Below are 14,333 nucleotides of genomic sequence, written 5' to 3'. Positions count from 1 at the left end.
GTTCTATGCTCTTGATCATTTCCTGAAATGTCAAATATGGGAGCTGCACCATTCTGATCTTTCTTTAAAAAAATTTATTCATTTACTTAGGTTTAAGAGGTGTAGTTTTCTAATATTCAGTGAGTAATGGAAAGTGCCATAACTATTTCTTGTATGGTTATAGCTATTCATGTATGTATTTAAAACTAAAATACATACATGAATAGCTAATTCATGTATTTAAATGGTTTATTATTCTTCTTCAATATAGAATTATAGAAAAGCTGCGTATTTGTAGCTGTCGGTTTTTTACTCGCTCTGAAAAAAAATGCATATTTTTTTTCTGATGATTTACTTCTTTTTTCTGTCTTTAGTTATTTTTTGAAAGCAGTGACTATGTTTAAAATATTTTCTTTCCTTGTTACCAACTCTGCTTTTAGCAGGGGTGCCTAGAAGACAGAAGGGGGGGAATGCACAGACTGATCCACAGAAATTTTGACAGGAAGTATTTTAGAGACGTACCGAGTACTCGGTAACTACTTGGTACCCCCGGCCAATTTGCTGAGTACTCGGTACTCCGCCAAATTTTGATCATACTCGGCCAATACCGAGTAGTTGCAAAAAATTGAATATTGTCAAAGACAGATATTAAAATTTATAAAAAAGTGCAAGTATATATAATATTCTGCAATCATTTATACAAGTTAAATTTAAATTTTGAGAATAATGAAGTTTGTAATACTTTAATGGAATAAATCTTTATTTTAATTGTCCCCAAATTTAATATAACTTATTTATTTTAAAAAAATGTGCAAAAAAAGGTAAGTATAGAAAATATGGAATTTTTCTACTAAAAATAGATTTTTGCTACGAACAAAAATTAGTTACAAGAAATATAAAAATACCTTTGCTCTTAAAAAATAAAAGGAAATAAAACAACATTAAAAGCACAGTGCAGAAACACTGCAGAAACTTGTTTTGGCGTTACAAAGAATTCTTTTTTCAATGCACAAAATGTGAGCTTGTGGATTTAAAAGTCTGATTTTTTTTGTCCAATGTCTTTACATTCTTTAGCTCACACTTTATGCACTGAAAAAGATGAACCTTGTAACACAGAAACATGTGTCTGCAGAGTTCCTGCACATTTGTTTTATTTGCTTTTAAAAATTATTTATGTTTGGCGAACTAGAACTATAATAGATTGGTATAATTTGTTTTAATTCCAACTTGATTAATCATACCTTTTATTTATTTATTTTAAATTTTTAAAATAATTTTTTTTGTAAAATTTAAAAAAAAATAATAATGCATAGTTACATTTCAGCAGGAATTTAGTTTTAAAAACTATAATATGGACAAGGAGGTCTATACTACTATTCCAATAAGTTCAAAATTCATCACATGTGTGTCGGTGGTTCTTTTTAAAACGTAATTGGTACTCGGTAACTCGGCCGAGTATTCGGTAACTTGGTACTCGGCCGAGTAATGAAAGGCGGAGTACTTGGTACTCGGCCAAAGTGCTACTCGGTACGTCTCTATTTCAACTACAGCATTTCCAATATAATATTGTTCATTTATTAGCAAAAAAACCAAAAAGTAATGTATTATATTTTTATGGTGTATTTATATATCATTTATGTAACGAAGTAACATAGTACTGTATTTTCGGGAATAAACGCCGCAACACATACAAGAAAAAAAGCAAAAAAATTGCTGGTGCAGCGCTTATAACCAGTGCGGCGGATAAATTTTTTTTCACATAAAAAAATTCCAAGTTTTTTTTTTTAATTTTGAAAACGCTGCCAATAGATGGAACCTCATTGTCCTGCTGCCGGCAGTTAGCACAACATAACGATTAGCGTAGAAAAAGTACGCCAGTCGCGTCAAAAAACGTCAGTGTTTCAATATTTTTTTTTATCATAAAACAACGTTTTTCAATGTTTGAAACTTTTTATTTTGCTTCTGATTCCTATATAAACTAGTATGTTGTGGCCATCACGAAACTTTCTTCTATATTTTTCTTTTTTTTCTGATCCCTCCCCATGCTTGACGAGGAAGCAATATTCCCAACAAAAACAAAATTACACATGAAAAAACTTGACGACCATCCCAATGCCTGCATTATTGCAAAAGCAAAGCAAAGAGCGAAAATTGAAAGTTATTTTAAAAGCCTTGCTCGAATTAATTACAAATATTTTATTTGTTAACAAAGATAAGATGGCAACAGTTAAAAATTTTAAATCATTGAGATAATATTTCCGATCATTTCCATACAATTAAAATCACGAGAAATACGCAGACGACAATCTATTACGATTTATCTTTCTTATTGTTGCATTAATAAAGCTATTTTTATTCGAAAAAAAAAAAATCAACACCTCTTGGAGCGATTGGCGTCAAAATTGAACCAAAGCCTGTTTACGTATGGATTCACATATATTCCAAATTTCAACCAGAACGTAGCATTACTTCTTGAGATAGGGCACTCACAATGGAAAAAAAGAACGGGCGATTGCGCTACCCCCTTTTTAGCTGTTGACACCAAAATAAAATCAGCTCTTATACCCACTAAGGGCTACTTGCCGATAAATTTTTCTTTCATTCCGTTCATTATTTCTTGAGATACAGCAGTCACAATTGACGACCAAAAAACGTTCTATAGCTCAACCCCCGTTTGAGTTATTGACATCAAAATTGAATCAGCACCTGTTCCATTTAATGGCAACATATGGACCAAATTTTGTTTGATTCTGCCAGTTACTTCCTGAGGAATAGCAAGCACGCGTAACTCAAAAAACGTCCCATTGCTCCACCCCCCTTGGAGGAATTCGCGCCAAAAACCAATGGGCACAAGTTCACATACGGGCACATATGTGTACCAAATTTCGTTCGATTTCATGCGGTAGTTTTTGCTGTAGAGCGGCCACAAAAAACTGGTCACACACAGACGTGACACACATACATAAACACACACATACATACATACACACACACACACACACACAGACAGACAGACATTTTCCAAAAATAGTCGAAATGGACTCAGCACACCTCAAAACGTTCGAATCCGTCAAAATTTGAAATTCGAAAATTTGCACGAATCCAATACTTTCTTCTATATATTAGATATAGAAGAAAGTAATGACAATGTTACCATATAAACACTTTTAATAATGATTAATTGATTTCAAATGTCGAAATAAGCTGTAAAAATGACTTTTTAAATCAAGTCGATGAAAAAATATACTTTGACATAGTTGTATGTTTTAAGAACCTTATCCGTTATTGTTTGATATTCGAACGTCGACCTATGTCATTCCTACATCAATCGACATTTTTGTGCTACTTGGGCCAGAGAGTTTGACATTGTCGAGGCATTGAGGAAAAGGGTGCATGTCCCTAGCTCTGGATAACCAACAAATGTCTTATCCCAAGTAAGAAAATTATATTTTCAGTAAAGTATATATAATTTCGTTATTTAAAAATATTTCTTTCATTTGCGTTTCATTCTTGCTTTCTTTACAACTAATTGTGCTTTTAAATTGTTTAATGTTGGGTTTGGTGCAAACCGTGGATATGACGCATCCATTAAAAATTTTTTTTCCATGAGACTATATTTCAATGCAGCGCTTACACCGAGTGTGGCGCTTACTCACGAAAATACGGTATTCCATTTTTAATTTATATTAATAAAATTATTAGTTATGTAACAATTTTGATTCATATTAAAAGAGCTTAATTAAATATTAATTGTTGGTCAGAAGAAAAGAAAATGTCTTATGATTGTGCACCGTCTAATGCATATTTTTTAGTTTTAAATCATAACTACAAAAGTACCTAACAGAAGAAAAATGAATAAAACAGCTAATGCTAAGTTAACTCCATAATTAAAAAAAATGTTCCATGAAATGTTAGATATAAATGGGGAATAAAAATTTTAATTTTATGTCTGCATATTGTAATAACAATGTAAGGAAATCCAGAGTGGTTTGAGGATACATTTATTATTTTTAAAGACTAGTTTCAGCTGATTGAAAATATCGGATATATATTAAAATATCCAATATATATATATATATATATATATATATATATATATATGATTCTGATTCCTATATATATCAAAATATCGGATATTTTCCAAAAATTATGATTTTTTGAATCCTGAACAGAATGAACACTACTGGATTTAGTGAATAACCAAAATACAATCACCTTTATTACATACCTTAATTATTTTAGCAGACCTAAAGAAAATGATGTACTTAAAATTCAACCTTATAAAATTATACGATTCAACTTTATAACTTTATATTGAAAACACAAAATTTAAGGTTTAATGTTAGGTGCTCAACTGTTTAGATTTAATATCTTATACATATAAAATCTGAGTATCTATCTATGTCCAAGCTTCTTCTCCCGAACGACAGTGAACTGACCATCGAACCAGGTATCGATGGATTTGCAATCTTCCCGTCTTCATGTTTGGCTATTTAACATAATCCTCTGATAATAATTAGCGCCGATATCAATTAAAAACTAATTATTATAAAGCTTGGATTTCGACATAAAATCCCAATTTTTCGAAGGCTTTCCTCCATTCAAATTATTATTCAGTGCTTCATCTCAACTTTCCGCAACAATGCTTTTATTAAAATTTGTAGTTGTAGCGTGAAGAAAATCATTAAATGAAAGATTTGGTGCCATTTTTTTTTTCTCGAATATAAACAAAAAAATTTTTTGGTTTTTGTTTTGAGGCTTTTCCTGCAATCGAGGGCTTTAAAATGTTTACTCTTTGGTTATTTTTCCGCAATCTGCCACAAAATTTTATTGATTTTTTTTTTTCAAGCCTGATTGTTGAACACGCGTCACTAGACATAACTATTATTTTCGAGGTGCTCCGTGCAAAGCCGGGCGACGCAGCTAGTTTTTTCAAAAAATCTATAATAATCAAAAAACAGCAAATCATAATTAAAATCAAAATTTCAAAATTAAATTAGTAAACAAAACAAAGGAATTAATTTTAGTTATTAAAAAATATAATAAAACAAGTTAATCTGGTGTAGAATGTGTTAAAATAATTTCTAATTGGCAAAAATATAAAAATATTTACAAAATGCAAAAGGTTTGAAATTTCAAACAAAGGGAGTAAAAATTCGCAAACGATGTTCAATGTTTGCATGTTTCCCATAAAATAAAGTTAATTTATTTATTACTAAACTTAAAATATTCTAATTTAACGTAGTATGCATGAAAATACCATCTGATTAGCTAAAATATTTAAATATTTGCCAGATGCAAAAAGATTGAAATTTCAAACAGGAGGAGCAATTTTCCGCGAAATCCGGGTAAGTTCAATGCTATCATGTTTTCCAAAATAATTCCTTTGTAAATTAAACAAAAAATAAGCTAATCTTTGGTAACAAGTACTTCAATATTTCATCAGGCTACTGATGTTGGAATATTATAGCTACAGCTCTCTGGTAGAGCTTGAATAAAAGAGTTGCAAACTTCCAATTGGCTACTGCCAGATGTCTCTGCTTTTTATCATATGCATACCACTATGGCGATGAAGGGCAGGTTGATTTAGCACTATATGATTGCACCCAAGTTGTTATAAAAACAAAAAAAAAGTTGTTTTTAACCAGGTTTTTTTTGGTTTAAACCGGGTTTATTTGGTTTTTATTACTATTTCTAAGATTAACAATTTTATTCTAGGAAAAACATGAAGATTTTATGAATTAATTGATAAGGAACATTTAATATTCATATTTGTGCCTAATTTCTTCGTAATTAATTAAATAATTAAGAGCAAAATCTTATAAGTTCATTTCCTCATACTAGAGATTTCTCTAGAAGAATATTGCTTGAAAATCTTTAACTATTATAAAACAGACAAAAAGTAAATGGGTCTTGGTATAAACAATCAAGGAAATAATTTACTGTGACAGTTCAGGCATTATTAATTACTAATAACCAAGAATAAATTCTGGAAAATTAATTTCCTCATAATCATAAATATCTACTATAAATAAAAAAAATAATAAAATTAAAATCATGCATTCTTAAACATGGAAAGTATTTTGCAGCTACAAATGAATCATAAGTCTGATGTACATTATACAACTTTAAAAATCAAAAGATCAACAACACATACTATTTTGTTTAAAGTTTAAGAAAAAAGTTAAAAATTATGTAATTTATTTGCCTAATGTACTATCTGTGACAAGAACCTATTAAATATTCCTATTTTGACTATTGGATATTGTTAATTGACCCTCAAAACTCAAAAATTCACCATTGCGAAATTTTAAAACACCATTATTGATTTTTAATGAATTTTTAAAAACCCATGCTCAAAAGCGTGCTCTTCTGAAATATCACGAGCTTAAGTCACAGGGCTCTAGAGGGCAGCCTTTCGCAGAAGATCCCGTTGTTGCTATGGACATTTTGAGAGCGCTGATCATGGGTGCCTTTCTAAAAATTGGCCAGGACTGAAAAGCGCATGGCTCCATTTTGCGACACCAAAATGTTAGGGCTTAGTTTGTTTGATGTTTTAGACATATATAATGCTAATTTTTGATGCTGTAACTATATAGTAAAACCAAATTATAAGATTAAGTAAAAATTAAAACCTAAATAAAAAAAATAACATATCATTGTCCAAGATTTTTAGGAGGTAAAAGCAGAAAAAGAACGTAATACAATAAAAAAACTTACTATTTGCTACTGCAGAAAAAAAAGCTTCAGATTTTATAGTTCATGTTACATAAATAGTTCATATTTCATACAAAAAAATAGTAATTAAAAAAAATTCAGGTATGAGATTCTTGGCTATAAGATGCATTGTGATAAAAACTTTAATAAAATTTTCCAGATTAAGATAAGAATTGTTGAAATCAACAGATTGAGTGACTTATTTAATTATTTTTTGGGAAAAAAAAACAGCTTATCTTTTTAACTTTAGCAGATGGGCCAGTTTTTTGTCCTCAGAAGAATAAGACCTTTTTTGAGAGTGAGAGATTCAAAAAAAAAAGATTTGTTTCATCTATAAAAATCATTTTGAACATGGAAAAAAAAAACCGATGACAGAAATTTTTGAAAAGACGGAATTCTGTCCCTCGGACGGAAGTGTGGCAACCATGGCGCTGATATTGTTATTTTTAAGAAATTTAATAATAATTTTCAACAAACTATGGAAGACGGATTCGTTTAAGTACAGTCTAATAATCTTCCTCAAGTAACATCAATGATGGTATTTGAATATTTCCGAGAGAATGGAAGATTTAATGTTCCAGAAACGCGATGCCACCAAGTACGCCTTAAACGAAGCTAACTGCACTTTCGTTGTTTTCTCCTTGTCCGCTGAAGCAGCAGAAGAGCAGATGACATCACTTCCTAAGCCATTTGATGTCACATTAGCTTGAACTTAAAAATTATATTTAAAAAACTACTTATTGTATCGCCAAAAAATTTTCACCAATGATGTTCATACATGTTATTCTATCATATACAAATATAGTTGAAAAATTGAAAACTTCCCTATTATAGAAATAGGACAAGTAGGTTTTGAGAAAATCATTATGTTCTCCATTGTACACATTAGTTCTCCTGCTTATGCATTTAGGAATACAACATTTTTATTTAAGACAAAAATCATTTTACTTAAAAGCCTCAGTATAAACTCAAGTGAAAATAACCTTTTAACATATTTTAAAAATGAAAACTGTCACAAAAATTAATGTTTATTGATTCTTCTACCATTCATACATGAGACTTCCAAAAGAGAATACCATTTTTGAAAAAAAAAAACAATTGGTTTAAACCAAACAACCCTGATCGCACCCTTAGCTCACCAGACCTAACACCAGGGGATTTCTTTTTTGCTGATATATGTAAACAATAATGTGTTTATACTGCTCTTACCTGCTAATCTTGACAAACTGAAAAATTGGATCACTGCATCTATTGCTTCTGTGACCGAGTACATGAACAAATGCATGTGTGATATTTTAATATTAAAATGCTCTTTAAATGAGAAAAATCATTATTTTCATTTATTATTGTTAAGTTCTGCATCTTTAAGTTAAAACTCAATATGTTGTAAAAAAGTGAACTCCTTTCAGGGTGGTTTTTTCCACCACGGAAAAAAAAAGACAACCCTGTCTCTACGTACAACTTATCTACACTTATACTGAAAGCCATCCACATAGCTGTAGCCTCAAAATTAAAATATCAGTACAAAAAAAAAAAAAAAAACAGGAACAAGAAAATTTAGAATTAAAAAAAATATTATTCTGATATCACAATTCCTATTCAGACAAAAATTGTAAAAACAATAAAAATATATAACCTATAATAAAAATATAATTACTTCAATCCTTGTTCCATCAGAAGCTAATCTGCCACCTCTTAAGTTTGGATCATTGTTATATTTTTTAGCCATCACTTCGTATACTTCTTTTTCTGGCAAAGATAACTTCTGCAACACAGATAATTTTCATAGTATTAATATAAACTCTATTGAATATAAAACTATTCATTGCATAAAAGAAGGGCTCATGCTAAGGATTTCAATTGCTAGCCAAACAATGAAACACATTTTAAAAGTCTTAGTCAATTTTTATAAACTTTAATGGTGAGTTCTTAAATTTTATTTTTAGTAAACTTCAATCAGAAGACTAAATCTGCGTTCGAAAATAATCCACCGGTTTCACCGCATGGTTAGTCCGGTGTGGTTATGACGTATCTGGAATTTCTCTAGGAAGCCTGGAAGAACAGCTGTGTTTCCGAACGCCCATGATCACACCGAGGTAGTTCAAGTTCAGCAGCAAACGACCCTCCAATCAAAGCGTAACTTTCATGATGGGAAAGTCATTTGCGTTACGATCAAAACATGAAACACGACCGGATTGGCCAATAGACTTTGTGATCTCACTAACCCAGGGTTGGCAAAAACCCATTTTTTTTTTTAAAAAGCCCATGGACCCAGGGTTTTTTGGGATTTTTGGAATAAAACCCAACTAAAGCTGGGTTTTTTAAAAGAAATGCGTTTTTTTTTTGTCTTTTTTTGGGGGGAAATGTGCGGTACTTGTAACATATTGTAGCGTAAGTATAGGGACAAAACACAAAAATGTCTTTATGTCTTGGGGGGGAAAAAGCTGGAAAATTCAGTTTTCTGAAGAAAAGTATAAAAGACGATAAAATTCAAGAATGGTGAAATTTCAGATTTTTTAGTTTCCATGATTATCAACAGTTAAGGCAAAGTTACTTCTCGAGTGATAAATTCTATTGTTCGTTTGTTTGTTCTTAATTACTGCACTTTTTTTTTGCATTTTACTTTATTGTATTTCATTTTGTAATGCAAAATTACTGTAGAACCTCAAGTAGTTTAAATCCCTTTTTACTGAATTCCAGCTAAATCAAGACATTTCTTTGAATTTTATGTTGCCTGTTTTTTTATTTCAACTGTGTACAGAGTAAGAAATATTAAACTTTTGTGTAAGATAATGAAAATACAGTACTTCCTATTCTGTTTTCTGTCCAACCTTTTGTAAAACCTGTTAATTTCTAAAAAATACACGATGTTTATTCGAGATTTGTGACATGTTGGTTTGCAGAAAATAATTCACATGAAAGCCTTTTGCTTTAGCTAGAGTAGTTTCCTCTGTACAATCTACAAATACTGAGAAAATTAGACATGACAGGACTTAGACAAGATAATTCGAGCTATTTATTGACCAGTTAAAGAAAAAAGTTAAATATATTTATTTCAAATTTTTGAAGTATTTTTTTAATGCCATTAAGAGTTAAGAAATACTATTAAAGTTCAAAATTCATCTTTTATGTCCATTGTCTGTGGTGAAGAACAAATAAAAAAGAAGTTTAAATTGTGAAAATATTTAGATCAATTAATTTTTTAAAAACTTCTCAGAAAATTTTAAAAACCCATAAATGGGCTAAATAATGGGTTTTTTCAAAAAAACCCATTGGGTAAAAACCCATTGGGTCCAATCCGGCCAACCCTGCGCTAACTGCTTCCACACAGCGGTGCGACAAGTTGCTATAAAGTCGACCGCCAGAAAACGACTGCAGCATTTTCGAACACGGTTGAGTGTCATTACCGGTTAAAACCGCAAGCGTTTCCGAACGCTTGCCATGGCACCTAGGCGACCGATCCTTGTTTCCGAATGCACTCTAAGTAATAATTTTATGTTGTTGTTATCTCATGCCCCCGTTTTTGAATTTCTAATGGCAGAGAATCTTACAAAATGATAAGATAACGATATTGAAATAAAATATTATTGAAAATTAAATTTGATTTTAGGGCCCGTGCCCTTGCCTTAATCTGGCACCGAATTATTATTTTCAGTAATTCAGTCGTTACTATTTTCTTCTTTTTTAAGAATAAAAACCTAAAATACATTCAAAACAAGGATTAAAAAATTTACATTCTACATTGAAATTACAAGTAAAGTGATGCATTTAAATTATACTTTTTTCTACACAAATTGATGCGTATTTTGAACCAAGGATGATCACTTTGGTTTATTGGGAGACAGTTCCAAAAATCCTTCAGTTTTTGTGATGGTTTGGTACTATTGGCTTTAAAAGTAAAACGACAAATTAGGCAATATATTTTTGCTTAGTAAATTCATTAAATATGGGGTGCCTGTACCCCTCAAATACTTTTTAACACCAAGTAACAAACCCTAAAGCACCTTACTTGAAAACACTCCTTCTAAAAATTTCATTGGTGCCCAATCTGAGCCGGATCTCTCTTCATGATGGGGCACCCATGAATCAAGAACAGAAACTTACAAAAATTTGACCCCCCCCCCCCCAAAAAAAGACCTTTTTGTTTCAATACATCGTCGCCTCAGAGCAACAGTAGGATATCTTACTGTTATTCCTGGGATTAGATGTCTTTCTCTCGCTCTGATGCTATGATATATAAATGCTGGTATTAAGTTGGAACAAGTAAAAGCAAAAAACCGTTGAAAAGAATCATTATGGAAGAGTTCAGATCAAAATTTAATTTTGATGTAATTTATTTTGAGAAATATTTTCTATTAATGAGTTACAAATTATTTATTAAGTTAATCAATATAAGTAACTAATTCAGTTTTAATTGCTTGTTTTTTATCGTGGGTTGTAAAATTTTTTCCACTTTGTGAGAAGTTTTTGGTGTATTAATTAAAAAATATTACAAACAAATTCATTGCTTGCGTTACAATTATATGAGCCCTTTGATTATTTTGTTCAATAATATCTAAAAAATGCAAGGGTTTGATTCCCGCCCTTTGCCCTGGTTGTAACGTCCTTCTCTGTACTTTTAATTCTGTCCTACACTAAGTGCCTGTATTGTGCTATCTGTCATATTGGACGTGCGTCCATAAACGGGTCCTGTGTGACCAAGTAAACGAACTCTAAATGTATGTTGTCAATAAATCAAAAATGCAAGTATGACATGTTGATGTAATAACTTGGTTTTTCTGTGTGTATGGGGGGGGGGGGGCCAGGAACCATTCGACTCGGGAACCTATCAGCTCTTTGTACTCTAATATTTCTTGATAGGAACTACCTTTTTAAATAATGAATTGCTTTTTGACCTTCAGTTTTGAAGTTATCCCAAAAACATTCAGATTTATATAAAACTCTGATAACAGCGGATAAGTGAAAGGAAAGAGTTGCGTCTCAAGAACAGATTTCTGTGAACTTCCACCTCTAGCGGAAAAAAAAAAACGTTTGTTTTTGGCGATGAACTTTGTTAAATCTTCAAAAGGGCCAAGAAGGCACGTCAAATGCCAAAAAAGGGGAGAACAAAAGGTACGTTCACAACATGTCGTACAAAAAACAAATATATTACGCATGATTCCGCCAAAATGTTAGCACCAGGGGGTGTAAGTTGGAAAATACTTCTAAGACTGGATATAACTTTGATATACACCCCCAAAAATTACGCGCCAAATCTGGCATTCCCTACGGACTTTTTAGGGTTGCTGTTCCTTATTTTGGTGTTGCCAATTTAGGTTTTTACTGTTGCCAAATTTAGTATTTTCATGTATTTTGTACCATTTTTTGAGTTTTTTTTAAAAGTTTTGTGGCAACAATTTTTGTGGCAACAAAGTTTTGTGTCAACAAAAACAAAAAAAGTCGCCAAATTTCCGATTTGGAGGGGGGTATATCAAAGTAGTTCCTAAGATTGAAGTTCTTGAGACAATATGAGTATCCAAAATTTACTTTTCAAGTAAGTAAAAGGATTAAATACAAATAAATAAATAAACATTAATTTTCCACGAAACGTGTTCCCAAACAGAAAGTAAAAATTAACTTACAGAAGAAGTATGAGGATTGCTAAAAAATTAAATTGTGTCACTTTATCCAAGCCTAATTTATTTTTATAATTTATTATTAACAATTTTTTTTTTTTTATAATCGAGTAAATCAAATAAAATACTAGCACGTTCGTATGAATTTTCTCAATTTAGCTCATGTAGATTTTTTTTTTTTTGAACTTTTATTTCATTTCACTCCGCTTCAAGTTTTTTTATAAAAAGACGGAAATCCGTCATGAGACAAAACTGTCACCTCCGGAGCTAGCAATCAGCACTCTATACATCAAATCGTTCAAATCAAAACATATGACTTACACTCCACAGAGGATGCGCAAAGGTTGCCATGTCATTCATTGATATATTGTATCCTTTAGCTGCCTCTTTCTCTTTCATTTCTCTCATGAAGAAATAAAATGCATTCTTCTTTGTGGTCTTTTTAGGCATTGTGTTTCACAAAATTACAAACAGCAGCCTTTCTATAAAATCTAACAAAATATAACTCCTGTTAAGAGTTCAAATTTGAAAAGAATCCACTATTTCATTTTTCGATGTCACATAATTTAAATGACAAAGCAAATTGGCTGGCTGTACAACAGAGAACATGCAATTGCACACATGCAATGCACAACATTCGTGCGTTGCCAAATTGAATTTGACAATCTATGATGGGAACGTGAACGATGCCAATAACATTGCACTATAATACTGGTACTGGAGTTTTGGCTACCAAGGAGTGGAAGCTTGAGCTTCCCCTAAAAATTAACAAGAGACAGGAGGGCCCGAAAATGACTTAAAAATTTCAGTTTCTGCTTTTGAATGTAGTTTTAAAAGTATTCAAACATTGGAGCTTGCAAAATAAAAATTTTGGAAGAATTTTAAAAAGCGAGGACGCAGTTCATAAAATGTGGTAGCAAGCTATTCGCAACTCCAGTAAACTATAGGGGCGCTGCAGCCACTGTCTAATGGCGAATGAAAAAGGTAAGACAAATACACGCCGTAACTTATAACTTGCTTTGACGCTTAGTGAATGACAGTAATTTTTCATCGTGTTTGTAGGAAGCTTTCTTTTCTATTCTTCTGAAATTGCATTACAAATACAAATACAAAAGTGACGACCAGCAACATGCTCTGGGCCCAACTAGACTGGTCCTAGTCAATTTACAATCCCCAGTGAAGATCAATGGCCCTCTTAAAACTGTCTACTCCTTTGCTCATTACCACCTCTTCCGGTAAGCTGTTCCAAGGTTCCACTACCCTGCTAAAATAATAATTTTTCCTAATACCCATGTTAGCCTGAGATTTAAATAGCTTAAAACAATGACCCCTTGTCCTGTTTTTAGTGCTAAACTTTAGCCCCGTAACATCTTTCGTTTTAATAAATTTAAACAGCTGAATCATGTCCCCTCGGTCTCTTCTTTGCTCAAGACTGTACATTTTTAGCCTTCTAAGCCTGGAATCATAATCTAAGTGGGAAAGTATACTTATTAGCCTTGTAGCCCGCCTTTGAACCCTTTCCAATACATTAATGTCTTTCTTAAGATAAGGAGACCAAAACTGAACAGCATACTCCAAATGGGGTCTTACCAAACTTCTATATAAGGGCAGAAGAACTTCTTTAGATTTATTTGAAATAGATCTATTGATAAACCCAAGCATCTTATTGGCTTTGTTGCTAGCAATGCTGCACTGTTGGCTAAACTTTAAATCCTGACTTGTTAGGACCCCCAGATCAGTAACTTTGTCTGCCTGACTAATGACTGAACCTTGCAAATAATAACTTGTACACTTATTTCCATGCCCTAAATGTAGCACTTGACATTTCCCAACATTAACAGCCATACCCCATTTATCAGCCCACTCCGTAATATGATCTAGATCCTCTTGCAGCTGATTTGCATGTTCTTCATTTTCTACAGTCCCCATAACTTTGACATCATCAGCAAAACAATTCATGTTCCCAGAAATATTTTTGTGAATATCGTTCATAAAGACAATGAACAAAACAGGCCCTAACAC

General features: G+C 31.8%; 1 protein-coding gene across 1 annotated transcript in view; it reads right to left on the bottom strand.

Annotated features, from left to right (window-relative positions):
- LOC129227596 (protein maelstrom homolog) overlaps nt 1-12,947 on the bottom strand; it is a 44,375-nt gene extending 31,428 nt beyond the window's left edge. The window contains exons 1-2 of the mRNA XM_054862178.1: nt 12,633-12,947; nt 8,354-8,461 (exon numbers count right to left, since the gene is read on the bottom strand). Coding sequence (XP_054718153.1) covers nt 8,354-8,461; nt 12,633-12,761 — 237 coding nt within the window. The 5' untranslated portion in view covers nt 12,762-12,947. The remainder of the gene's footprint in view (nt 1-8,353; nt 8,462-12,632) is intronic.
- Nucleotides 12,948-14,333: the final 1,386 nt, after the last annotated feature.

The sequence above is a fragment of the Uloborus diversus genome, chromosome 8 (genome assembly GCF_026930045.1).
Source record: "Uloborus diversus isolate 005 chromosome 8, Udiv.v.3.1, whole genome shotgun sequence".
NCBI classification, from domain to species: Eukaryota; Metazoa; Arthropoda; class Arachnida; order Araneae; family Uloboridae; genus Uloborus; species Uloborus diversus.
The sequence above is the reverse complement of the archived record's forward strand: the minus strand, read 5'-3'. Positions and strand labels throughout refer to the sequence as shown.